Below are 26752 nucleotides of genomic sequence, written 5' to 3'. Positions count from 1 at the left end.
TGGTTCTCAGCAGGACAGGCATTTGTGCTTGTTTGGGGGTATATGCACAAAAGAAAAATGAACCAGAGTGACTTGGAGAGCCTCCTAAATCAAACCTCATCCTGAAAACCTTTGTGCTATTGAGGTTAAAACTGGGCTTTGGTGTCTGAATGTTCCCAAGAAACAGACAGTAAATGAGGTGGTAATTTCACATTCCTAAATGTTTGCCTATAAGAACTAACTGATGTATGTTACATGAGGAAAATATTTTCTTCACATCAAAGAAAGCACTGGAAGAAAAAGCAGGCTATGGGAAGTGGGACTTGACCCAGTGGATAGGGCATCCGTCTACCACATGGGAGGTCCGCGGTTCAAACCTGGGGCCTCCCTGACCCATGTGGAGCTGGCCCATGCGCAGTGCTGATGCGCACAAGGAGTGCCCTGCCACACAGGGGTGTCCCTGCGTAGGGGAGCCCCACGCACAAGGAATGCGCCCCGTAAGGAGAGCTGCCCAGCGTGAAAGCAAGTGCAGCCTGCCCAAGAATGGCGCCGCCTACGTGGAGAGCTGACACAGCAAGATGACATAACAAAAAGAAACACAAATTCTCATGCTGCTGACAACAACAGAAGCAGACAAAGAAGATGCAGCAAATAGACACAGAGAACAGACAACCGGGGCAGGGGGGGTGGGGGGTAAGGGGAGAGAAATACATAAATAAATCTTTTAAAAAAAAAACTTTAAATGCAAAAAGTTAAGAGAGATACTGAAGGCAATTATATACTAACAAAAGGGTCAATCCATCAGGAAGAAATAACAGTCATAAATATCTATGCACTTAACCAGGGTGCCCCAAAATACATGAGGCAAACTAGCAAAACTGAAGGGAGAAAGAGACATCTCTACAATAATAGTTGGAGACTTCAACACATCACTTACATTATTAGATAGAACTAGACAGAAGATCAACAAAGGAAACAGAGAACTTGACCATGATAAGCGAGCCAGACCTGACATATACAGAACATTGTACCCAAACTCAGCAGGTTATACATTCTTCTCAAGTGCTCATGGATCTTTCTCCAGGATAGACCATATGTTGGGTCACAAAGCAGATCTCAATAAACTTAAGAAAACTGAAATTATACAAAGAATTTGTATCATAATGGAATGAAGCTGGAAATCAATAATAGATAAGAAGGGAAATTTTGCAAAGGTGTGTAGGCTAAACAACATACTCCTAAACAATCTGTGTGTCAAAGAAGAAATTGTAAGAGAAATTAGTAAATATCATGAGATGAATGAAAACAAGAACAGGTCAAAACTTATGGGATACAGCAAAGGCAGTGCTGAGAGGGAACGTTGTAGCCCTAAATGCCTATATTATAATAAAAAAGAGGAAAGAGCTAAAATCAGAGACCTAATTGAACACCTCGAAGAACTAGAAAAAGAACAGCAAACCATTCTCAAAGCAAGCAGAAGGAAAGAAATAATAAAGATTAGAGCAGAATTAAATGAAATGAAGAAAAAAAGAGAAAAATCAACAAAACCAAAAGCTGGTTCTTTGAGAAGGCTGATAAAATTGACAACCCCTAGCTAGACTAACAAAGAAAAAAAGAGAGAAGGTGCAAATAAATACAATCAGAAATGAAAGAGGGTTTGTTACAACTGGCTCAACAGAAAGAAAAAGGATCATAAGAGGATATTATGAGAAACTGTATGCCAACAAATTAGACAACCTAGAGGAAATGGACAAATCCCTAGGAATGTACAAACAGCTTGCACTGACTCTACAAGAAATATAAGAACTCAACAAACCAATCACATTTAAAGAAATTGAATCTGTCATCAAAAATTTCCCAACAATGAAAATTCCAGGACCAGATGGCTTTACAGGTGAATTCTACCAAGCATTTGAGAAGAATTAACATCAATCCTGTTAAACTCTTTCAGAAAACAGAAGAGAGAAAATTACCCAAAACATTTTATGTAAACATCACCCTAATACCAAAGCCAGATAAAGATATACAAGAAAAGTACAGACCAATTTCTCTAATGAACACAGATGCAGAAATTCTCAACAAAATACTTGCAAATAGAATACAATAGCATATTAAAAGAAATATACACCACAACCAAATGGGATTTAACCCTGGTATGCAAGGGTGGTTCAACACAAGAAAATTTTTAAAAACATAATATGCCACATTAATAAACTGAAGGAAAAAAAAGGCCACATGATTATCTGGATTGATGCCAGGAAAGGCATTCAACAAAATCCAGCATCCCTTCCTGATAAAAACATTTTGAAAGAAATAGAAGGAAAATTCCTCAATATGATAAAAGGCGTATATGAAAAACCACAGCCACCATCATACCATCATATTCAATGGGGAAAGGTTGGAAGCTTTCCCTCTAAGATCAGGAACAAGACAAGAATACCCACTGTTGAAGAGCTGGTGTGGCTGGGGTTGAGCACTGGCTCCCACATAAGAGGTCCTGGCTTCAATCCCCAGCCCCCACACCTCAAAAAAAACAACAACAACAACAACAACAAAAAAAAAAACAGAAAACACCCACTGTCACCACTGTTATACAACACTGTACTAGAAGTTCTAGCTAGAGCAATTAGACAAGGAAAAAAAAGAATAAAAGGCATTCAAATAGGAAAAGAGGAAGTAAAACTAGCTATAGATGACATGATCCTATATTTAGAAACTTCTAAAAACGTCTATGACAAAGCTACTTGAGCTAATAAATGAGTCCAGAAAAGTTGCAAGAAACAAGATCAACATGCAAAAATCAGTCATATTTCTGTGTATTGGTAATGAACAATCTGAAGAAGAAAGTCAGGAAAAAAATTCCTTTTACAATAGTAACAAAAAGACTAAAATACCCAGGTTTCAATCAAACCAAAGATGTATAGGACCTATATTCAGAAAACTACAAGACACTATTAAAGAAGGCCTAAACAAATAGAAAGACATTCCATATTCATGGACTGGGGGACTAAATATAAAGATTTTTAGTCCTACCCAAACTGATTTATAGATTCAATGTAATACCAATCAAAATTCCAACAGCCTACTTTACAGAAATAAGAAAGGCAATTAGCAACATTTATTTGGAAGGAAAAGGGCACCTGAATAGTGAAAAACATCCTAAAAAAGAAGAGTGATGTAGGATTCACACTGACTGACCTTGAAACATTACAAAGCTCCAGTAGTCAAAATAACATGGCATTATTGAGTTCCCATCCTGGGGAGTTCTGCCTTAATAGGACAGCAAAAATCCCCCAAGTGCAAGGGCAGTGCCTAGTGAAGACAAACAGACCATTATGCCAGGCCTGTGATATTGATGATGGTACTTATGACCCTTTTCTTGTAAAATTGAAACTAAGCTGGTATTATATACTGCCTAAAAGTTACCTCCTCAAAGCCTCCTTGTTGCTTAAATCTGGCCTCTTGAAGACAAGCTCGGCATGTAAGCACACTATCTCCCCACCCCACCCCACCCCTAGCATGGGACATGACTCCCAGGGATGAGCCTCCCTGGCAATGAGGGAGTATTACCAAGTGCCAACCAGCAATGCATCTGGAAAAAGACCTTGACCAAAATGGAGAAATGGTAAATACAAATGAGTTTTATGGCTAAGAGACTTCAAAGTGAGTTGGGAGATCATTCCAGAAGTATGCTTTTACAAGTCTTAGCAGGATATCATTGACTGCCAGCAAACAGTACCTCGAATAGCAGGGCTCCTGAGGGCTCTAGAGATATCCAGAAACTATAAGCATGGCAGATAACTCAGGAATTGGACACTCTGTCAGCAGGCCTTACTTTGGAATTTATGGTCCCCAGTGCAACAGAGTTACACTCATTTATAGGTTTTCTATACCTGGCCCTCCTGTCCCTTTTACTTGATCCTATAATTAGCACTATACTTGATAAATATACGTCCCAGAGACTTAAATCTCTGATCCACCCATGTGCCAGCTGAGCCCTGAATTTCAGCAGAGTTGTAACACCTACTCTCCAGGTCATTGGACTCACCCAGGACAACCAACAAGGAGATGAAGATGGGCAATACCCATCCCAAGAAAAGAGAGTATCTGCAACTGCAAGCAAGACAGTACCATCCATCTGTCCCATGGGATCTAAGCTCCTCCTCAATTAGAAGCAGAGTAGGCAGCACCATCTGAAAGTCCTCAAGATTGGGGAATGAACAATAGACTAAAGTAGGTTTATTATTTTACTATAGACTTATTATTCTAGCAATGGAAGAACTCTTATCATTGATATAAAGACAGTGGCCACCAGAAGTTTTGAGGGATGGGAGAGGGAAGAATAACCTTAATATGGGTGCATTTTCGGTACACTGGAGTTGTCCTGCATGACACCCCAGTGATGGTCACAGGTCATTGTATATTTTGTCATAACCTACAAACTTGTGCGGAACAGAATGCAAACTATAGTAAACTGTAATCCATAGTTAGTAGCAATGCTTCAATATGTTTTCATCAATTGCAACAAATGTACCACACTAATGAGGGATACTATTAATGTAGGAAAGTGGGAGGGGAGGGGATGGGGCATATGGGAATCCCTTATATTTTTTTAAGTAACATTTATATAATCTAAAGATTCTTTAAAAGTAAAAAAAATTTAAAATTTAAAAAACATGGCACTGGCATAAAGATGGGCACATTATGTATATGATGGAATACTACAGTGTTTCAATAATGATTGAAGTAATGAGTGCACAACTATGTGATTAAACCAAATACCACTGGCTGTACACTTTGGACGGATTGTACCCATTAATATGTATCAATAAAATTGATTTGTTTAAAAAAATGGACAAAAGAATACAAACGGTGAAAAAACACAAGAAAAAAATGTTCATCACTAGCAATTAGGGAAATGCAAAATCAAAGTTACAGAGAGAATGGCCACTATTAAAAGACAGAAAACTACAAGTGTCGGAGAGGATGTGGAGAGATAGGATTGTTTATTCACTGTTGGTGGGAATGTAGAGTGGTACAGCCACTGTGGAGGACTATTTGGCAGTGCCTAAAGAAATTAAATACGTTTCCCATGTAAGCCAGCAATTCCACTACTAGATATATAACCAAGAGAACTGAGAGCAGTTAAATGAACTGCACGCCAGTGTTCATAGCAGTATTATTCACAATTGCCAAAAGATGAAAACCACCCAGGCGTCCATCAACCAATGAATGGACAAACTGTGGTGTATATATATATACAATGGAGTATTATGCAACTGTAACAAGAAATGAAGTTGTGAAGCATATGACAACATGGATGAACCTCGGGGACATTCTGTTGAGTGAAGCAAGCCAGACACGAAAGGACAAACACTGTATGACTGTGCTATTATAAACTAAAATATATTGTGTAAACTCATGGAGGTAATAACTAGAATACAGGTCACCAGAAAACAGAATGAGTTTAGAGAATGGAAAGCTGAGGGATAATCTGTGAACTGGTAAAAAGGTTGTTCATAAATCTTTGGAAATGAATAGAAATGGTGAAAGCACATCACAATGTTTTTAACTAGCAGTGCTAATATATGGATATGACAGTGGTTGAAAAGGAAAGTCCAAGGTCATGTATATCACTAGAAGGAAAGCTAAAAATATAGCATGAGACTGCATAGCATAGCAAAACCTCATGTGAAATATGAATATGGATAATATTGGATAAAACTTTTTTATAATGAACAAATGTACGTTAATGTTACAAGATGCTAATTTCAGGCAAAAATACAACCAAAGCAAAATATGGACAGTAGCATATAATATCAATCTTCCATTAACAGCAAAAAATAGAAGGAAATATACTAAGTGAAAGAACCTAGACAAAAGGTTTATTGACTCCATCTATACAAAAAAATAAAGTCAGAATAGAACCCAGGCAGGGGAAGCATAGAGAGATTGATAGGTGATTAAGGGATAGAGCTGTTTTGTTTTTGTTTTTATTATTACTGGAGTAATTAAAATGCTCTAATAATGTCTGAAGTGATGAATGAACTATGATTATACCAAATATCATCTTTGGATGGACTGTACACTTGGATGGTGTGGCAGCTTGGTACTGTTTATGAATTCCAAAACTAGATATTGGCTTGTGTTTGTAAACTGGTCTATTCCTCTGGGTGTATTAGATTTTATTAGACTCAAAGGTTTCACTTTTACTTTATTAACTCATGATCAGGGCTTTTATCATTAGGGTGACTCGGTTTGAATCCCCACCTACAACTAGCCTACTGCTGTGGGCTATATAAACAGATGCTCAGTCAATGATAGGGAAGTAAACACATGGAGAATATACTTTAATTTTGAACGATGGAGCCCCAGGGAAAGAGCAGAGCTGTTCACCTGAGAGTTTACAGCTGGCCTTGTGCAGCGAGCAGAGCAGCTGAGCCCAGAGACAAACCATGGGAAAAGAGATGAGCCTTGTGCCTGGCTACAGCTGAGACTGGAAGAAGCTGGACCCAGAGCCTTAACAGGGAATAAGGCAGGCTGAACCCTCGCAGACATCGCCTGCCATCATGTTTCAACACATGGCAACAGACTATCGGTGAGGAAGTAACTTCGAACTGGACTCTTTAGGGTCCTGTGACTGTAAGCTTCTACACCAAATAAATGCCCTTTATGAAAGTCAACAGATTTCTGGTATCTTGCATCAGCACCCCCTTGGCTGACTAATACAGATGGATTGTATGCTTTATTAATATGTATCAATAAAATTGATTAAAGATTGATTACATGTAATAAAATTTTATAATATTAACAAATAAAGGACAAAGGGACCAAGAACTTATTTGGACCTAAATAATAAATACATAATGTATAAATAATTTACTGTATTACAATTATGATCATGTATATAATTCTAATGTATGAATAAATAACATAATAATATATAAATAACAAACTCTACATAGGGCAGAGCAAGTTTCCCTGGCATGAAACCCACAGTTCACACTGAAGCCTACATGGAGAAATCTACCCAACATGGAGCAATACCAATTTCACAGTTCATGGTATTGGGCACCATGGAAGATATACCTTAAAGAAACTCAAGATAGGAAGACACATGATAAATGACACTGACTACAATGACCTCCACTTTGAACTGCATTAGGATAAAAGGCCTATGTCTAAACAAAATCTGTAGATAGCCCTTCGACCTCAAAGGAGAAAATGTCACTTCTACTTCAGCTTAATATCTGTATAACTAACAAATATGAGATACTAGTTTGGGGCATAGATGGACCATAGAATATTACACTAGGGAAACGGACTTTGGCCCAGTGGTTAGGGCGTCCGTCTACCATATGGGAGGTCCGCGGTTCAAACCCCGGGCCTCCTTGACCCGTGTGGAGCTGGCCATGCGCAGTGCTGATGCGCGCAAGGAGTGCCGTGCCACGCAAGCGTGTCCCCCGCGTGGGGGAGCCCCACGCGCAAGGAGTGCGCCCGTGAGGAGAGCCGCCCAGCGTGAAAAGAAAGAGCAGCCTGCCCAGGAATGGCGCCGCCCACACTTCCCGTGCCGCTGACGACAACAGAAGCGGACAAAGAAACAAGACGCAGCAAATAGACACCAAGAACAGACAACCAGGGGAGGGGGGGAAATTAAAATAAATAAATAAATCTTTAAAAAAAAAAAAAAAAAAAAAAAAAAAAGAATATTACACTAGACAATCTTACCTAGGAAGGATATAAAGATCGAGTTTAGATGGTAACATCTGTCTATGAGAGGGTAAGGGAGCAGGTAGAGGTTTCTCTTCTAATTAAAAGGAGGATCTATAAAGGTTTAAAGTGACTGAAAGACAAACAGAATAGTGATTACTTGTAAATAATTCTAATAATTAAAGGACAGAGGGTACAAGAAGGACTTCAAGGACAACAAACAAGACATACTTTATATATAAATGGTGAAACCAAAATCTTCTCTGGAGAAGAGCACATTACCAAAAATTGAAAGGCAACCTGAACATACCACCAGGCAAACTGACCAAAAAAGCAAGTTTCTTTATTAAAAGGCTATGAAGAGGGAAGCGGCTGTGGCTCAATCAGTTGGGCTCCTGTCTACCATATGAGAGGCCCCGGCTTCGTGTCCCAGGGCCTCCTTATGGAGGCAGGCTCGCCTGCCAGCGCCGCAGAGAGCCAACGCAGCAAGGTGACACAACAAAAAGGGAGACAAGTAAAAACACAGAAGAGTGTGCAGCAAATGGCCACAGAGAGTAGACAACAAGCAAGCCACAAGGGGGGAGCGGGAAAGAAAGAAAGAAATTCAGACACAGAAGAACACACAGCAAATGGACACAGAGCAGACAGCATGCAAAAAGCCACAAGGTGGGGGGGATAAAAAAATAAAAAATAAAAGGCTATGAAGGGCGCCCACCTACAGCATGGGAGGTCCAGGCTGGGTTCAGTTCCCAATACCTCCTAAAGAAGAGGAGCAAGACGGAGAGCTAGATGCTTTCACAAAAGCAATAGAGAAAGACCCAAAAGCTGTCCAAGGGACCTGCTTTGGGGAATCAGCAGACCAGAAGAGTGCTACACAACTCCCAGGAGGTTGAAGGACAGAGAGACGAAGAAGCTGAAACAAAAAACGTGAGTTACCAAGCCCCATGGCTGCCAGGAAGGGCTCCCCTCCCCCAACCCCAAGATATTAAGCTGGGGTAATACACCTGGCTCACTGCAGTCAACCAAGTGGGGACCAGATATCTTCCTTCCTGTCTGTTGTTTCAAGGGAAAAGGGAGGGGAGGTAGGGGTGCTTTATTCAGTGAATTCAGTCAGCAGAGCCTGCCTTGAATCTCCAATCTGATTCAACACAGGAACACAGGAAAGTCGAGATAAACACCTCCATGGAAAGGTGCGCTGACTACCACCATCTGCTGGCTGGTCTGGAAATTGCATGGAAAAACACTTCACACTCAGTATCCAATCCTTGAGAGAAAACCTGCACCCCATTAGTGAGTCACTGACCCAATTTTGAAAACTTAAGCTGGGCAATTTTAAAGACTGAGAATAAGTTGAACCAAATACCAAAGAAGAGCTGTGAAAAAATGAAAATAGGCAAGAGAAAGAAATTAACCATCAGAGTAAATTCATCAACAAATTCAGATGCCTAGACATCAGCAAAAAATTACAGGCCATACTAGAAAGCAGGAAGAGATGGCCCAGCCAAAAGAACAAACCAAATATGCTCAAGAAATACAGGATTTAATACAATTAATCAGTGATAATCACACAACTCCCCTAAATCACTTCAAAGAATTTAAAGAAAATATGACTAAAGAAATAAAGGATATTAAGACAACACTGGGAGATCATGAAGAACAATTTGAAAGTGTGCAAAGAAAAGTAACAGACCTTATGGGAATGAAAGGCATGATAGATGAGGTTAAAAATACATTACAGGGAGGTGATGAGGCTCAAGTGATTGAGTTCCTGCCTACCACAAGGGAAGTCCCAGATTTGGTTCCAATGCCTCCTGGGAAGGAGGAGTAAGTGAGATGATGTGACAGGCTAGTGTGGCGAGCTGATACAACAAGATGATGCAACAGGAGACTCAAGGGGGAAAACATGAGAGGCAAAAAAGCAGGGAAATGAGGTGGCTCAAGTGATTGGATGCCTCCCTCCTGCATGGAGGTACCAGGTTCAGTTTCCAGTGCCTCCTAAAAGGAAGACCAACAGACAGCAAGAGCAAACAATGAGGGGATGGGGAGAAATAAATAAATCTTTAAAAATACATTAGAGGCACATAAGAGCAGATTTGAATTGCCTCAAGACAGAATTAGGGATTTCAGAGATAGAACATCTGAACTGGAAAAGATGGAGAACAGAAAGAGAAGAGAATGGGAAAAATGGAAGTGTCTCAGGGAATTGAATGGCAACATGAAACACACAAACATTTGCATTATTGATGTCCCAGAGGAGAAGAGAATGGAAAAGAGGCAGAAAGAATATATGAGGAAATAAAGACTAAAAACTTCACAACCCTTATGAAGGACATAAATATCAATATTCAAGAAGGACAATATACCCCAAACAGAATAAATCCAAGTAGATCTACCCGGAGACACCTACTATTCGGAATGATAAATATCAGAGAAAAAGAGGACACTGAAAACAGCAAGAGAAAAGCAAAGCACCACATACAAGGGAAACTCATTAAGGTTAAGGTGCTGACCTCTCATCAGAAACCATGGAGGCAAGAAGAAAGTGGTATGATGTATTTAAGGTACTGAGAGAAAAACTGCCAGCCAAAAATTCTATATCCATCAAAGGTGCCTTTCAAAAACGAGGGTGAGTTCAAAGCCTTCAGAGGCTGATAGAACAGGTTACTGAAAGATTAGATTTGCAAGAGACACTAAATGGGGTCTTATGGTGTGAAAGGAAACAAACAAGGTCATGAGAGAATTGGAGAAGAGTTTAGAAATAAGAATTATTAGGAAGGGTAAACCAAAGGATTAAGACAGACAATAGAATGGTATGACAATGGAGAGCCAAAGGACAAAATGGATGAGTAATGCCTTTACAATAATAACACAATGTTAATAGATTGAACTCCCCAATCAAAAGACATAGACTGATAGAATGGATAAAAATATATGGGCCATCTATATGTTGTCTACAAGAGACCCACCTCGGACTAAGTAAGGACACAATCAGGTTAAAAGTAAGAGGTTGGGGGAAGTGGCTGTGGCTAAACCAGATGAGCTCCTGTCTACCAAATGGGAGGCCCTTGGTTCATGTCTCAGGCCTCCTTGTGAAGGCAGGCTCGCCTGCACGCTGCAGAGCACCGCCCGGCCCACAAAGCACTGCGAAGGGCCAACTCAGCAAGGTGACGCAACAAAAAGAAGGGAGACAAGCGATAACACAGAAGAGCCCGCAGAGAATGGACATGGAAGGCAGACAGCAAGCAAGCCACAAGGGGGGAAGGGAAATAAAATAAATACAGACACTGAAGGATGTACAGCGAATAGACACAGAGAGCAGACAGCACACAAAAAAAGCAGCAAGGGTGTGGGGGGGATTTAAAAAAAAAAAAAAAAAAGAGTAAAAGGTTGGAAAAAGGTATTCCATGCAAATAGTGACCAAAAAAGTCCTGGAGTAGACCAGATAAAGATAAAATTACATTACAGTTTATGAACAATAATTGCTCAGGGCAACTGACAAATTATTCTGTGGTCAGTATTCTGTACATTTTTTTCATACAAAATAAATACTTGCTTTTAATTGAGGAGGACTGGAGAAGAGATATTTTTAGATGCTTCATTTTTTTAAATTAAAGAGTATGAATAAGAAATGGTTAATCTATCTGGATCAATAATGATTCAACATGACTACTGTTGCACAAGACTGAGTTTTTCTGCCTCATAAAATTATGAGTTGGCAAATTGTTATCTGCTGTAATTCATTCCAATAATATGTGAAGATTCCCAAATAGGAATTGATTATCTTGAAAGAATTATAGCCTAAATGGAAATTAAATATCTAAACCAACAATTTATTTCATTCTTAGAGATTATGTCCATTAGAGCTATAATATAAAAATAAGCATTGTTATAATTTCTATATTTGAATTATTTACATTTATAAAGATTTGTTGCTATGCTATTTTTTATAATTGACTGTATTAAATCTAACCTGGTCTTGTACTCTTAAAATCTGTAATTTCTTTCAATGTATTTTTCTATTTATTTTACAGTTTTACAATAAAGGAGTTTAACAATGAAAAAAAGTCCATTATTATACACTTTGGATAGATCATATGGTATATGAATATATCTCAATAAAACTGTTTAACAAACAAATAACAATGCAAGAATAGCCAGAAATAGCAGCTAGTAAGGCAGGGGAAACAGATTGAGAGATGAGGAATTTACTTGTTTTTTATTATTGAAATAATGAAAGTGCTTTAATGATTGAAGTGATGAATACACACCTGTGCAATACCATTAAAGCATATAAATTGTATGTTTTATTTTGTATTAAAATTGATTTGTTTAAAAAATCAATATGCATTGTTAAAACATTTTATAATGAATATTAAAAATGTGCAAGTATTATAAAAACACCTGGCTACCCAGGATCTTCTTTTATTAAATCCTAACAATTTAAATACTTTCTAAGTTTCTTAATGGTTTTAATAAGTGAGAAGTCTTATTGGATACATAATGCCAAAGACTTTCCCTCCTACTGAATATTAAAGTTAAACTTAAAAGTAGGATTCAATTCATACCACACATTCCAATCTTGTCAGACATCCAGTCAGACAAAATTAAAACAAATATAAAAATAAATAAATTCTCTAAATTTCTACATAACTAGTTAAAAAAAAAAAAAGGCTATGAAGATGCCCAAATACCATCTCCCATTAAAAGGAGCCTGAGTTCCTTCAAACAATGGATGATTTTTCAGGCTGGGGCAGGGAAAGGCGCAGACAGGTCAGAAACATCTTGTCATGCCAGGGGGGTAAAAGTGCTCACAAAAAAATGAGACATGTCACTGGATATAGGAGCCAACTTGAAAGGGCTTCCACTGGCCAAACTGGGACAATTTGAGTAACAAAATAAATAATGAATTAGGAACCACTGAAAAATAGGAATTCATGAGTTCATACTGCTAACGAACGAACGAATGAACAAACAAACGTGGAGAGGGGACAGCGCTTGCTAAGTAGAATGCTACAGCCAACTGGTACATGTAGAGGCAGTGTTGGAATCGGAAAAGCATCACTTGCCACCACAATAGTAAAGATCGGCTCAGACAAGAATTGTTACCAAATATAATACCAAATATAGGGTGAAATACCTATATTTGGATACCAAATATAGGGTGAAATATGATCAAGGAGCAAGATATTTGCATGGTCTTTAAAGTGTCTCCCCAAAGACTGCTTATTAGTTGGGAGAATAAAACAGTAATGATAGAGTGAAGCAAACACTTAAGGGGATCAAAATGAGCATCGCCTGCTAAATATTTAGCTAAAGCCTCCCTCCCGTTCCTTCTCACTACTCCACCCCTGCCCAGATAACCATTATCCTGAAGTTAGTATAATTCCACGCATATGTATTTTCCACTACATATGTATGTTTCTACATACTTTCTGTGAATGTTTTTTTACATATGTAAAGTCACATCACATATAAAACATCATCACCAATGAAGGACAAATGGACACTGTGTGCCTCCAGATGGAATGCCCAAGGACACAAGATCACCTCTGCAGTACCCTTTAGTATTTGGAGAATTCATAATCTGAATCTAATCACCGGGAGCCCAAAATGAAAAACATACTATTAAAGTTAGGGGTGGAGGGAAAAGAGGGCAGACTTCATTCTTCCAACTATCCATGCCATAAACAAAGGCTGTGGAATGTTCCAGATTAAAAGAGGCTCAAGAGACAACTAGGGAAACAGACTTGACCCAATGGATAGGGCATCTGCCTACCACATGGGAGGTCCACAGTTCAAACTCTGGGCCTTCTTGATCCGTGTGGAGCTGGCCCATGCGCAGTGCTGATGCGTGCAAGGAGTGCCCTGCCACGCAGGGGTGTTCCCCACGTAAGGAAGCCCCACGCACAAGAAGTACACCTCGTAAGGAGAGCCGCCCAGCATGAAAAAAAGTGCAGCCTGCCCAGGAATGGCACCGCACACACCGAGAGCTGACACAAGATGACGCAACAAAAAAGAAACACAGATTCCCCATGCCACTGGTGAGGATAGAAGCGGTCACAGAAGAACATACAGTGAATGGACACAGAGAGCAGACAACTGGGGGAGGAGAAGGGGAGAGAAACAAATAAAAATAAATAAATCTGAAAAAAAAAAAAAAAAAAAGACAACTAAATGCAACACCTGATCCTAGATTTTCCCTTCTATTACAAGATCCAGTTTAGGGTTAGGGACTGCATTTAGTCCTATAATGGAGGAGAAAAGAATTCTACAAATGACATTATTGGTTAACTGACAACATTCTGAGTAAAAATGATATTCTAAATGTTAAATTTACCAACGAATAACTATACTATGGCTATATAAAAGGACATCCCTTATCACAGGAAATACATGGCAAAACGTCATGCTATGTACACACTAACCTTAAAAATCGGCTGGAAAAAGACATGTTGGGTGAAATAAGTCAGGTACAATGGAACAGGTACTGTATGATTCCACTTACATGTTACAGCTAGAATATGCAAATGCACACAGAAAGAGTAGAGGTTACAATGCGTGTGGAATTGGGAGAAAAGGAGCTAATGCATCATGGGTATAGGATTTGTTTAAGGGTGATGGGAAGTTCTGGTAACAGATGGAGGTGAGAGTAGCATAATATTGTGAATGTGATCAATCCCACTTAATAGTATGCTTGGGAGAGGTCTATGTTATATATATATATGTCTCCAGAATTAAAAAAAAAAAAAAAAAAAAGCAACTAAAGAGACAATTACAGTTAAATGCAGTGCATGATCCTGGGTGGGATCTAATAAGAGAAAAGGCCTTGAAGGACATTATTCAGACATGAAAAAATGAGAATATAGATGCTAAGCTTTATATCACTGTCAAAGTTCCTGAACTTGAAAACTGTACTTAAGGAAAAAGATTTCACTTATGGAACCACCTTAGGAAATGTACATGAAAGTATTATGTGTTCAAGAAGGATGATGTATACAACTGCCTCTCAAATGTTTAGAAAATTGATAAAGAGACAAGCAGAATCAAACAGCGAATGTGGCAAAGTGTTAAAATGTGTGGATCTGGATATCCGTGAGGCAGGCAGGGGTATGTTGGAGTTCTCTGTATGAGTTTTGTATTATTTTTGCAACTTTCCTGTAAGTTTGAAATTATTTCAAAGTAAAAAATTAAGGAAAAAAATTGTTGTGTTGGAACGGGGAGAACAAGGACAAAATGGGGACAATGTTAACAATAGGTGAATTTGAGTGAAGGGTATGTACGTGTTCTTGGTACTATTTACGTTTGCCACTTAAATGTAAGTTTGAGTTTATTTCCAAGTAAGTTGAAAAAAAGGCCAGTAAAAAGAAGACATTCCCAATTGAGCAATTTTCTTTATAAGTAAGAATTCAGATTAAGACCTCAAAACTCAGAACACAAAGTTTACTGGCATTAATTCATTCAGATTTTTCCAAACAGTTTAAATCAGCTTAATACTCACAATTCAATACACGTTATCAAGTCAAATCCAAGCAAACGAGAGTCTCTCTCCACAGCAGACCCATGATACAAGGTAACGGTCATGGTCAGTTCCCTAGGTTTTATATAATCCCCACTGACAGGACACAATTTATACCTGCAAAAGCAAGAGATGTTTTGAACACAATAATCATGCAGAATACCTCATGAGCTAGAGAATTCTTATCCTCTGATAATTTTCTTTGATCTATATATTGATAGAACTCCAACATGGCCCATTTTCTATGCCTTGATGTAGACTCTAGGACGTGGGTGTTTTCCCACACATGGGGAAGTTACTGGCCAGTGAGAACTAGATTTAAGTGATTATCACCAACTCTGATATTGCTTTTGTTTTCAACACTGTTGGTCTTCTAGCTCGCTTTGGATCAGTGGTTTTTGACTTTTCCTTCTTCAGTAGGAAAACATTCTTGAAACCATCTGTGGAAGCCTAATGTACATCAGAGCTAGCAGAGCGCTTTCATGCTTGAAGAAAAAGGCCTGGTGCCTTTGCCCCAACTTTCTGCTGTACACAGTTTAAAATCCTCTGCTATACATCATGGTATCTGGCATTAAAGTAATGACATTTTGCCTAAGCAAGTTCGAAACTGATTTTGACAGTGTTTTGACTATTATAATGACTTAACCGAGACTATACCTTGTAAGTTGGCAGAAACAAAACACAGGTACTAGTCACAATGTATAGAGAAAAAACCCAAGACAATACTCAACTGGTGTTATGACACAACCTCCTTATTCAGTGAGCTTAAGGCTCTCCCATAATTTCGATCTTTAGGTATAATTAAGTATACCATATTCATGTATATATATTAAATATCACTATAATTATACTATTGTAAATATAACAAATAATGCCACTAATCTTATATTAATAAAACTTTTTCAGGAACTAGGTTTTACTCTTTCCATCGTAATTTATCCTCATCGGTATCTACTCCAACAAGCAGTTCAATGCACTTGTGGAATTTAAGTATCCATAAGAGCGAAGTATCACCACAACCCAAGTCTGCAACCTGTAAATGAGATAGAATGTTATTTCAAAGACATTTATAGCCAGAAGTAGAACCAAAAAAAAAAAAAAAAAAAAAAAAGGAGGGGGGGAGGCAGGGGAAGAAATAAACAAAAATACACGTTTTTTTAAAATGTGGGGCAGTAAAGCATCAGAAATTAAACCAGAATAAAGTCATTTTAAGGAAGTATCTCTTTTTGTTTGTAAAGAAGTATACAAAAAGAGAAATAATCTAATGAGACATTTTAAGTCCATCCTCATAACTCCACATGATCTACTAGAAGGAACTTTTAGGACTATTCAGGCAAGTACCAGGTTGTACTCCCTGGACCTGGCTCAGGACCCACATGTGGCCAGAAGATGCTCCATAAGAAACGTGGTACCTGTGAACAGCTTCATAACTGAACAAGCAAAGGTGCCTACCAAACATACCAGGACAAAAGCCATCCTTGAACAGTGTTTTACAATTCGTAAACATATATTCTATCAGATTTCCTTAACATACATTCGCATGCATTCGTGTAGATTTTTATTAAATCTGATTTTTTTAAGCAATAATTTCTTCACTAACCTTAACAAAATTACCTAAATTTCTGAGTTTGTTAGGAGCAAAAGGCAAATGACAGTAAAAGAAACTCATTGCAGTTTTCTGTTTTTTTTAACACAAGTGTACCCCCTACACCCACCCCCCAAAGATACCCCAAACCAACTTCTAGGGTAGTTAATGGCTCCAATCCAGACTTAAAGTAAATGTTTAAGGACATGAATGATTTCAGGATCTGGACCCAAGAAAGATTCTATGCACTGCCTTAACATGCACAAATATATTTTAGAATGACTTTCAAGGGGTTAAAACAGTGTTATGGGGAAGTGGACTTGGCCCCGTGGTTAGGACGTCCGGTTCCACCTACCACATGGGAGGTCTGCGGTTCAAACCCTGGGTCTCCTTGACCCATGTGGAGCTGGCCCTTGTGCAGTGCTGACGCGCGCAAGGAGTGCCCTGCCACACAGGGGTGTCCCTGCACAGGGGAGCCCCACGCGCAAGGAGTGCGCCCCGTAAGGAGAGCCACCCAGCCCGAAAGAAAGTGCAGCCTGCCGAGGAATGGTGCCACACACACGGAGAGCTGACACAACAAAAAGAAACACAGATTCCTGGTGCCACTGGTAAGTATAGAAGTAGTCACAGAAGAACACGTAGTGAATGGACACAGAGAGCAGACAACTGGGGCGGGGGGGGGGGGGGGGGAGGAAAGGGAGAGAAATAAAAAATAAATCTTAAAAAAAAAGTGTTATATCTAACGCTCACATCAAGTTTTATCAGAAAACCTCAATTAGTAAAAATCAAGAATAAGATTTCTCTACCTTGACATTTCCCAAATTGTTTTTCATGGAACACTGCTAATTCTCTTCTTGGAAATTCAGACAATACAATAGCGATAGAAGAATATTCAGCCTTATTTAACCCATTTTTCCCAACAAACGTGTTTGAACACAGAATCTTTTCCTTGAACATCTATTAGCATCTTGGATAAATCTTACAGTCTAACTCAAAGATGCACCCTTGGTGGGTCACGTTCAAAATCTGCCTTTTAAAGGGGGACATAAGATGGAGCACAGAATTGAAAGATAAAAATCTAGCCCGAGGGGGAGTGGGTATAATTCAGTGGTTAAATGCCTGCTTCCATGTATAAGGTCCCAGCTTCAATCCCCAGTACCTTCTTAAAATAAAAATAAAAAATCTAGTCCCAGAATACAAATTACAGCCTTACTGAGGCATTAAAATGCCATAATATTTATATAGTATGTTCGATTTTCTTCTAAACAGGAATTGAGGCTGGAAGTATACTAGTAAGTGTGATATATAAACCTCATCAATGGTTGCAAACAATCCACTAAAAAGGAAAGCTTGAATTAAAATAACCTCACAGAACTCAGAAAAAATTAAACTGCCAATCACTTTCCTGAAGAATTCCATCATTCTTTAACCTACAACTGACTGTGCAAAAGCCAGGTGTTCTCTGGACTAGCCCACAGTTAGCTTCCTTGGTCCAAGCAATGACGAACACGTAATACAGATACAGTGCAGTGGCATTATCCCAACATACCCTGCTGGGGAGGCTGACAAGCCACTGCCAATACTGATGACTAACTTTGGTGCCAAGGGCCCCTGTGCCTCTCCCCAATACCGCCAACAACATACCCCAGTTACCGGCTACCAAAGATATCAAAAGCAAAACGACCATAATGTAACTGGGGAGGGGTTACTTAGAGAACAAGCTCACAGTGTAAAGGAGGTCACTGCGGGGGCTTGAACGCAAGGGAAGGGACCAGTGGGGTGAAGAGCACTTTGGAGAATTTTTAATTTAAGTGATCTCCTTGGAATTTTGCACAATTAATTCCCTTCCTTAAGATTATTATACCTAACTTCTTGAGATAAAAGTCAGAATTCCAGGAATATAAATTCCAAATTGAAAGAATCCTATTTCAGAACAATTGCTGTTGTCTATATTGTACTGATGTGAGAAAAGATTAGGGACACACACACTTTTCCCATTCATAATCAGAACCTGAGTCTTAGATGTTCTCAGCATCATGTTTCAGCAAAGAAAGCTGTCCAACATTTTTAAAAAAAATATTTTATTTATTTCTGTCCCCTTCCCCATTGTCTGCTCTCTGTGTCCATTCTCTGTGTGTTCTTCTGCCAGTTATCTATTTCCAGACTGTCAGATGCTTGACTCTGTACCACGAATCAATAGCTAAAAATAATGTACTTCAACTTAAGTTGTATGAAAAAACTGTATGAAATCACGACTTCCCTCTGAAATTTGTGAGTATACCCATTTAAAAAAAAAAAAAAAAAACCTGCAGCCACAATACCATCTGGTGTTCTGATTAAACTCTAGAAATACTGAGCCTTCAAGACTACATCCAACTATTAAGATTTTCTTCAGATTTGAAACAGTTCATAAGACAGACTTAATAAATATGTGGAAAGAGAAATACCTACCTTCTTAGGTTTATGTTGCTCCACTAAATCTTTAATGTACTGGTAACGTTGTCTGTATAGTGGAGGATTAAACTTAATTACCTCCTTGCTGGGAACTTCTTCAAAATTTCCATCAACCATACTATTGCACTGCAAGATAATAAACAAAAAAGGAAAGCTTTCTAAAGCATGCATGCCTTCAAGAATGAAATTAGGAGCAACTTTAGTTCCCTGACCATCAGTCACCCCCAATGTCATAAAATCAAGTTATTAAGTAGCACTGAATTTCCTCAACAGTTCAACTCGCCTCTAACCAGGGGTTCTTAACCTTTTTTGTTCCATGTAGCCCCCCTCCGACGCCAGTCAGGTGAAATGAATACTACTGTAATTTATTTATTGCATACATTCATAAGCAAAGGAAATGCTAGATTTCAGTTAGAGGTCAGAGAAAATACACATAATACGTTGATTTTTTTTCCAGTTCAAACTCACAGACCCCTGGTTAAGAACCCCTGCTTCTAAGCCTAATCTCATGCCTTTTTAATAAGTGAAAATCAGACTTTATGCTTCCTATGGTTTGGTTTCAGCTGAAGGGAAAAACTACTACTAATAAATGCATACAAAGTCTTTCATGCTAATGTGCTGGAGGTGCAGTTAACGTGGGGGTTTAAGATATATTTAGGGGATTTGAATCTCTGGACCGACAATGTGATAGCCAGGTCCTGAGCCTCAACAGACTCCAGCACCTACAATCTGATTTATTGGACTTACCACACTCAGCTAAGATGGAGTTGAAGAAGGACAATCACCACACCATGGAGCCTAGAGTGATTACAACTGAAAATGGGAGGATTGCATCCAGCATCCAGGTGGAATCTGAGCCTCCTCTTGACATAGAGGTGCAATGGACACAACCAATCCAGTGTCCACATAGAAGAGGTGGCATTGGATTGGGAAAAGTGGACATGGTGGACGATGGGTATGGGGAAGAGCAGGAAGAGATGAGAGGTGGGGGCGTATTTGGGACGTGGAGCTGCCCTGGATGGCGCCTCAGGGGTGATCACCGGACATCGTGGATCCTCACAGGGCCCACTGGATGGAATGGAGGAGAGTATGGGCCATGATGTGGACCATTGTCTATGAGGTGCAGAGGTGCCCAAAGATGTACTTACCAAATCCAATGGATGTGTCATGATGATGGGAACGAGTGTTGTTGGGGGGGGAGAGGGGGGGTGGGGGGGTGGGGATGAATGGGACCTCATATATATATTTTTAATGTAACATTATTACAAAGTCAATAAAAAAAATTAATTAAAAAAAAAAAATAAATAAATAAATGCATACAATAATTAGAAGCCTCCTAGTCACAAGGAATCTTTTGTGGAGTAAATTGCCAAAGCCTGTAGTCCAGGTAGGCAGAAAGCTGGAAAATTTCTGTAAGGACCCCATTAGAAAAAAAAAATTACATAACTAATCCATAACAGCTGTTACTACGTTCCTAAATACCAGTGTTGTAAAGAAGCATAATCAAAAGGTGCAGATAGAAGCAGATGTGATTCAAGTGATTGAGCTCCCCCCTACCACATGGGAGGTCCTGGGTTTGGTTATAATAAATCTTAAAAAAAAAAAAAGGCAGATATCTAGAGCATCTTGTCCAATAGCAATAAAATGCATGCCATGCATGTGATTTTAAGTTTTCTAACACCTGCATTTTTTCAAAAGTAGAATTATAACACCTTATTTAACTCATTATATCGAAAACGTTGTTGTTGCAACACGAGATCAGTATGAAATCAATAATGGGCATTAATGTTAAGAGAAGAATGTTAAAGGAGATTTTGTCATGTAAGTTAACAGTTCATGACAACGAAAAAAATACAGTTCACTTTACAGTCACCAAATGTGGGTATTTATCTATGCATATCCTTGTTTAGCTCAACAAACACCGGGAATGCCCCAGCCTCGGTGTGATGAACGTGTTTCTAATCACCTGAAAGCAGTATACATATCGTCGTTCTTAAGCGATAACTCGGAGGGATCTTACACAAGCGGTTCCGAACCGTGACCTTACCTTCACCTGTATGTTGTTTTCCTCCATGAGGAGCTAAGTCTCCTTGCAAACAAAAATGCAGTGTACTCTTCAAGCTCTATAGTAATAAGAAAACAGAACAGAAAATCATCAACGACTCAGCTGTAAATACAAATGTCAGTTTTTACAAGACGGAAGGGGCCTGGAGGAAATGGCCAGGCGCGCGCTTCCCTTCACACGCGGCCGCTTCATCCACAGAATCTGCCAAGTGTTGGTTCAGAGTTTAGCAAACAGGCTCAGAAGGCGTAATTTGCCTAAAATGTCGAAGGGTCCGGTGTCAGAGCCGTATTATTTTCTCTACGACAGACCTAGCTAAGTGCACAGCCACCCACTCTTTTATAAGTTTAATTTTACACACAGTGAAGGACCCTCTCGGTGACGCCCATTTCACTGTTAAAACCCTACACCTCACACCTACTGCTTCCCAAAACGCTTTCACACAGGGGCAACACGAAACCTCGAGGGGAAAAAAATAGGTATCTTTAGTACTCGACAAAGGTAATGGCAAGACATTAGGAAAGTTTATGCTCAAACACGTTGATCCAGTTCACTCGCGGAAACAATTTAAATTTTGGTTCTCTACTGCACGCTTGCTTTTGTCCATCAACCCGAACGAGCTTCGCCTGACACTTCAGCAACACGTCAATCACCTGGCTTTCCTGGGACTCTCACACTCGAGTCAATGAGCCTCTCTTCAGAAAGCCCGCGTCGCGGTCCCCAGGGCACCAGTCGTCGGGCCTGCTGCCCTTCAGTCGGAAGCGCACGCCAGTGGAGAGGGAGAGGGCGCCAGACCCCAGCCGCGCAGGCAGACGCCGCGGCCCCGCCGCCGCCTTTAACTCGCAGCCGCACACCTGACGCCCCCGCTCGCCGCCTCGCCACGCGTCGTTACCCGCCCACGGCCGCACCTGCACCGCGCCTACCTGCACCGCGCGTGCCTGCGCCGCCCGCTCCCCAGGGCGTCAGTCCTGGGCCCCGGCTCTCGGCTGTCGGTTTCGCGTCTCCTAACGGCCGCGGCGGCGCATGCCCCGAAGCCATTTTCTGCGCTTTCCGCGGAGCCCGGCCGGGGAGTCCGCGCCTCGCCGCGCCACGTCCCCGGCTGGCGGGGGCCTGCGACCGCCGGCCAGAAAGCCCGACTGTTGGCGGGGGCGCGTCCGCGGGCGCCCGGCTCTGGCGGCTGCTGGGTTCGTGGCCCTCCCCGGGCGCGACCGAGAGCAGAGAACGGCCAATGGGAGGCGCCGAGGGACCAACCCCGGCTCCGCGCGAGGCAGCCCCCGCTCCTCCCCAGAAGAATCCGTAAGAGCTTTTAGGCTGGATGAAGTTGCTCCCATAACACCTGAACCGAGAGAGAAATGTTTATTTCCGTCCCCAGCTGGTTATTTCCGCATATGTGGACGGAATATCTGATCTCTGAAAAGTTACAGCATCATGACCTCCTTCTGCAGACTCAGATCAACTCTTGAAAAAGGAGTACTTTCTTTCGCATCTATGGTGAAAGAGTACGAGGGGAGGGGAGTGAAGCTGCCTTCTTTGGGAAAAAAAAATTTCCTACTCCTAATTTAGGGCTCAAGCTGGCAACTGAATTAATAATCTATTAGTATATCATAAATAATAGGTTGGAACTGTGTTTTCAAACACCTACTGTATGCAAAAACCATGTGCCAACAGCTTTGGGGATGGAACAAAGATAAACTACACAATTTTGATTTTGGTAGTTTGGATAGTCTATTCTCGTAAGAAAAAAAGTATAACTCAAGGTGAAAAACCAAGGTTCATAGGATAAGTCATTAGAAGATAGAAGGGCTGAGAAGAACAACTGATGCTTAATGTATGTAGACGTTTTAAGTAACTTGACTGTAAAAGTGTGGAATTGGATAGAGTTGATGGTTATAGCACAGTGAACTCAGAGGTGGATAAAAATTGTAGTTGATGTAGAGTTGGCAAGAGTGTCCTGTGAGCTAAAGCAGATGTACTTCACTATTGCAGGGTGGTGGGAACGTCGAGAAGCACGGGAAAAATACAATTGGTGTGACCTATGGACTGTGGTTAACAGCAGTACAGTACTATTACTATTCTTGCCTTAATGCCAAAGGTGTACTATATTGATAATGAGGGGGGGGGTATGGAAAACGTGTGCCAGATGTATGTTATGGACCATGTTTGATGGTAATAGTCTGATGATATTTCATAATCTGTAACAAATATTCCACTATGTGTGGTGGTAGCGAATGGGGTGTTTCATGGGAATTCTACATATGTGCATGATTGTTTTGTAGGTCCTTTGTAATAAAACTATATTTTTAAAAAAATAATAGGGTGGTGTATCAGTTTGATATTATTTATGAATTCCCAAAAGAAATATAGATTATGTTTGTAAACTGGTTGGTTCCTCTGGCGTGATAACCCTTTGCTGGTGTTAGATTCAGCTAAGACATCTGATTATGTTATGTTAAGATTAGGGCTTTGATCCAGCCATGTCATTAGAGTGCAACTCAGCATCAGTCCCAGCTCTGTTGAGGATAAAACAGATGCTCACATGGAAGTAAACACAGAGAGAAGAACACAGAGATCAACTCTTTAGACATGGGAGTGGCCCCAGAGAAGAGATGAGCCTGATAGTCCGCAACTGAGCCTGGAAATAAATGAGCCCCAGGGAAAGAAACAAGCCTATGTCAGGATACAGCTGAGATAGGAAGAAGCTGTGTCCACGGAGCATTAAGAGGAAAGAGGTAGGCTGAACGCTCGCAGGCATCGCCCACCATCTTGCTTTAACACATGGCAGCAGAGTTTGGTGAGGAAATAACTTTGAGTTGGACTCTTTAGGGCCTTTTAACTGTAAGCTTCGACCCCAAATAAATACCCTTTATAAAAGCCAAAAGATTTCTGGTACTTTGCATCAGCACCCCTTTGGCTGGCTAATACAGGTGGGTTGGGGGGGGAAATATTCCAACTGTAAGATATGGACTACAGTCAGTAGTAATATTTTGATTATGCTCTTGCATAGTTTATAACAAATGTTTCACAACAATGCAAGGTGTTGGTGGAGGGATGATATATGGGACCCCTGTATGATGTTATGCATGTTTATCTTATAAGTTCACAACTTTTAGTGTACACTTATTTATGTATGTTCGTGTATGAATGATACACTTCAATTTTTAAAAATTTTAAAACTTCACAGATGCTAAATAATGTCCATAGTTTGAGAAGTTCCTGGTGTGTCAAAACTGCACCTTTAACAGTTTGTTTTCATTAAAAAAGTGTATTCCTTACTGCAGAACTTAATTTAAGCAAAACTATTTTAAGTTAATGAATTATAGAGTATTACTTGATCTAGAGTTTTTGCCTCATCTGCTAGATGACCTGTTTATGAGCTTATGTTAAATCTAGCGTCCATCTCTCTCTTCAAATTTGCCTATTTCAGGGATGTCAGTGTAGCTCAGTTGTTAAGTGCTGGTTTCCCACATACAAGTCCCAGGTTCAAACCTTGGCCCCGGTACCTCCAAAATGAAACCAAATTTGCCTATTTCAGATTCCATCATTCTCCTGATCTGCTAATCTCAGATCTGAAAAATCATCCTTGACTTTATCCACTTCAAACTTCCCACCTTTGGACAATCATTAAATCTTGACCTTTTCAAGCTGTCAGTTGCATCTGCTCCTTCCCACAGCCTTTGCCATCTCATTTTTTTATATTTCATACTTAGCAGATGGTAAGTCCCACAGAGATACACACTATGTTATACCTTTTCAGAATGAGTTTGAAATCAACTAGACCTTACCCTGTTTTCACTTCGATAACCTTTAGAAATTTACTTAACATCTGTGTCAAATTTTTCAGTTTAAAGATGAGAATTAGATAAGGCTGCCCATTCAGTAAATTTAGAAAGAGCATTTATTACAGATCCAGGACTGGGTTGAGTGAATAAGACTGGTGTAGATCCTTCGTCATGGAGCTCATGGTGCAGCAGGTGAACGGAAGGTGTAGGAATGCAATAGATGATCAAAAGTTAGCTTCCTGGGTCTCGGTAGCAGTTAGTAGAGTACCTTGTGAAGTAAGTGATGATTGATCTTGATAACGTAGATGGTTAGGTTAATGGAGAAAGCCTGCCCAAATAGGTCAGCAACAAGTCTTCTGAAGCTTGGTGGCTGTCAGAATGAATTCCTAGACTTTTTCAAAAGATATCAATAAATATGTAGAGAGAAAATTTATATGTCAAGTTTCCAGTATATGCTTTGGTCTGGATTCACTTTAATTATTGAGGCCTAATATTTGGAAGAGTTTATTTAAGCAACCAAGCATTATAGATATAAACCAGGAGACTCAAAATAGTTTGGCAAAATTATAACACTTTTTATAGCAGAATCTTCAGTAAAGAAGATGAAAATTTGTGGCAAAATTTAGCTTTCTTAGAATTAAGAATGTGCTGACAATATAGGATATGAAAGTCCTGAGCCTCAGTGTGATGAAAAGTGAATTGCTACATCTCAGCTACCTTCTTTTGTTTCATACTTGGTTTAGTCCCCTGGCATTGAGTTTCTGCCTCCTCTTTCCACCCTCTATTTTTCAAATTGTTTAAAAATTATTTTTATTGAGTGCTGAATATATAAAAATATTACAAAATACTTATAAAGTATATAGAATCACAATCCAATCCAATGAATATCCAACTACCCACCACTCAGATATAGAAAAATCACATTACCCTGATAATAAACTTGTATAATTAACAACAAAAAACTGGAAGTTATGTTCCAGGTTCCTGGAAGATACTATCTAAATCTATGGAATTTCCCATGATAGCACCGTCTTTTGTTATTCATAGGTTCCCACCTCTACCCCCATCTGGTTCCTGACCTTTGATGGCTTTGAGTGGTGCCAGCTTTACTGATAGTCTTAGGGTGGGAACTGACCACACAAGAAAGATCAACCATGTGAATAAGGGTTGGGGCTATAAGCCATCTCATAGCCTGACCTGGGAAGAGAAGAAGGTGGAGATTGAGTTCAACCACATGGCCATTGATTCAATCAGTCACACCTATGTAATGGAACACCAATAAAAATTTTGGACTCTAAAGCTCAAGTCAGCTTCCCTCATTGGCAATACAGATCAATATGCTGAGATCAAGGAGTCCTGATTCTGTGGGAGAGAGGACTTGGAAGTTCATGATTGGGACTCTCCCAGAACTTGTCCTATACATCTGCTCTCACTTGTATATTTTTTTTGCTATAGTAAAGTTAAACATAAGAATAAAATTTTCCTGAGTCATGTTGAGTCATTCTAGCAAATTATTGAACCCAAGAGATTGAGTGCAATCTTGTGGCTGGAATCTGAAATTAAGGGCAGTTTTACAAGAGGACTGCAATTAACCTACAAATTCTGACCTAATTCTGGATAAACAAGGTCACTCAGGAGACTTCGTAACAGAGATCATTATTGTGGAA

General features: G+C 39.8%; 1 protein-coding gene across 2 annotated transcripts in view; it reads right to left on the bottom strand.

Moving 5' to 3' along the window:
• HENMT1 (HEN methyltransferase 1) overlaps positions 1-22546 on the bottom strand; it is a 31305-nt gene extending 8759 nt beyond the window's left edge. The window contains exons 1-5 of one of the 2 annotated variants that reach the window (XM_004448990.5): positions 22230-22546; positions 21292-21367; positions 19242-19370; positions 16126-16238; positions 15188-15322 (exon numbers count right to left, since the gene is read on the bottom strand). In XM_004448990.5, the coding sequence (XP_004449047.1) occupies positions 15188-15322; positions 16126-16238; positions 19242-19370; positions 21292-21318 (404 nt within the window). In that variant the 5' untranslated portion in view covers positions 21319-21367; positions 22230-22546. Of the gene's footprint in view, positions 1-15187; positions 15323-16125; positions 16239-19241; positions 19371-21291; positions 21368-21959 lie in introns of both variants that reach the window. The other variant, XM_058303102.2, reaches the window with a different exon arrangement.
• Positions 22547-26752: the final 4206 nt, after the last annotated feature.

The sequence above is a fragment of the Dasypus novemcinctus genome, chromosome 9, assembly GCF_030445035.2.
Source record: "Dasypus novemcinctus isolate mDasNov1 chromosome 9, mDasNov1.1.hap2, whole genome shotgun sequence".
NCBI lineage: Eukaryota > Metazoa > Chordata > Mammalia > Cingulata > Dasypodidae > Dasypus > Dasypus novemcinctus.
This window is presented reverse-complemented; position numbering and strand designations above follow the sequence as displayed.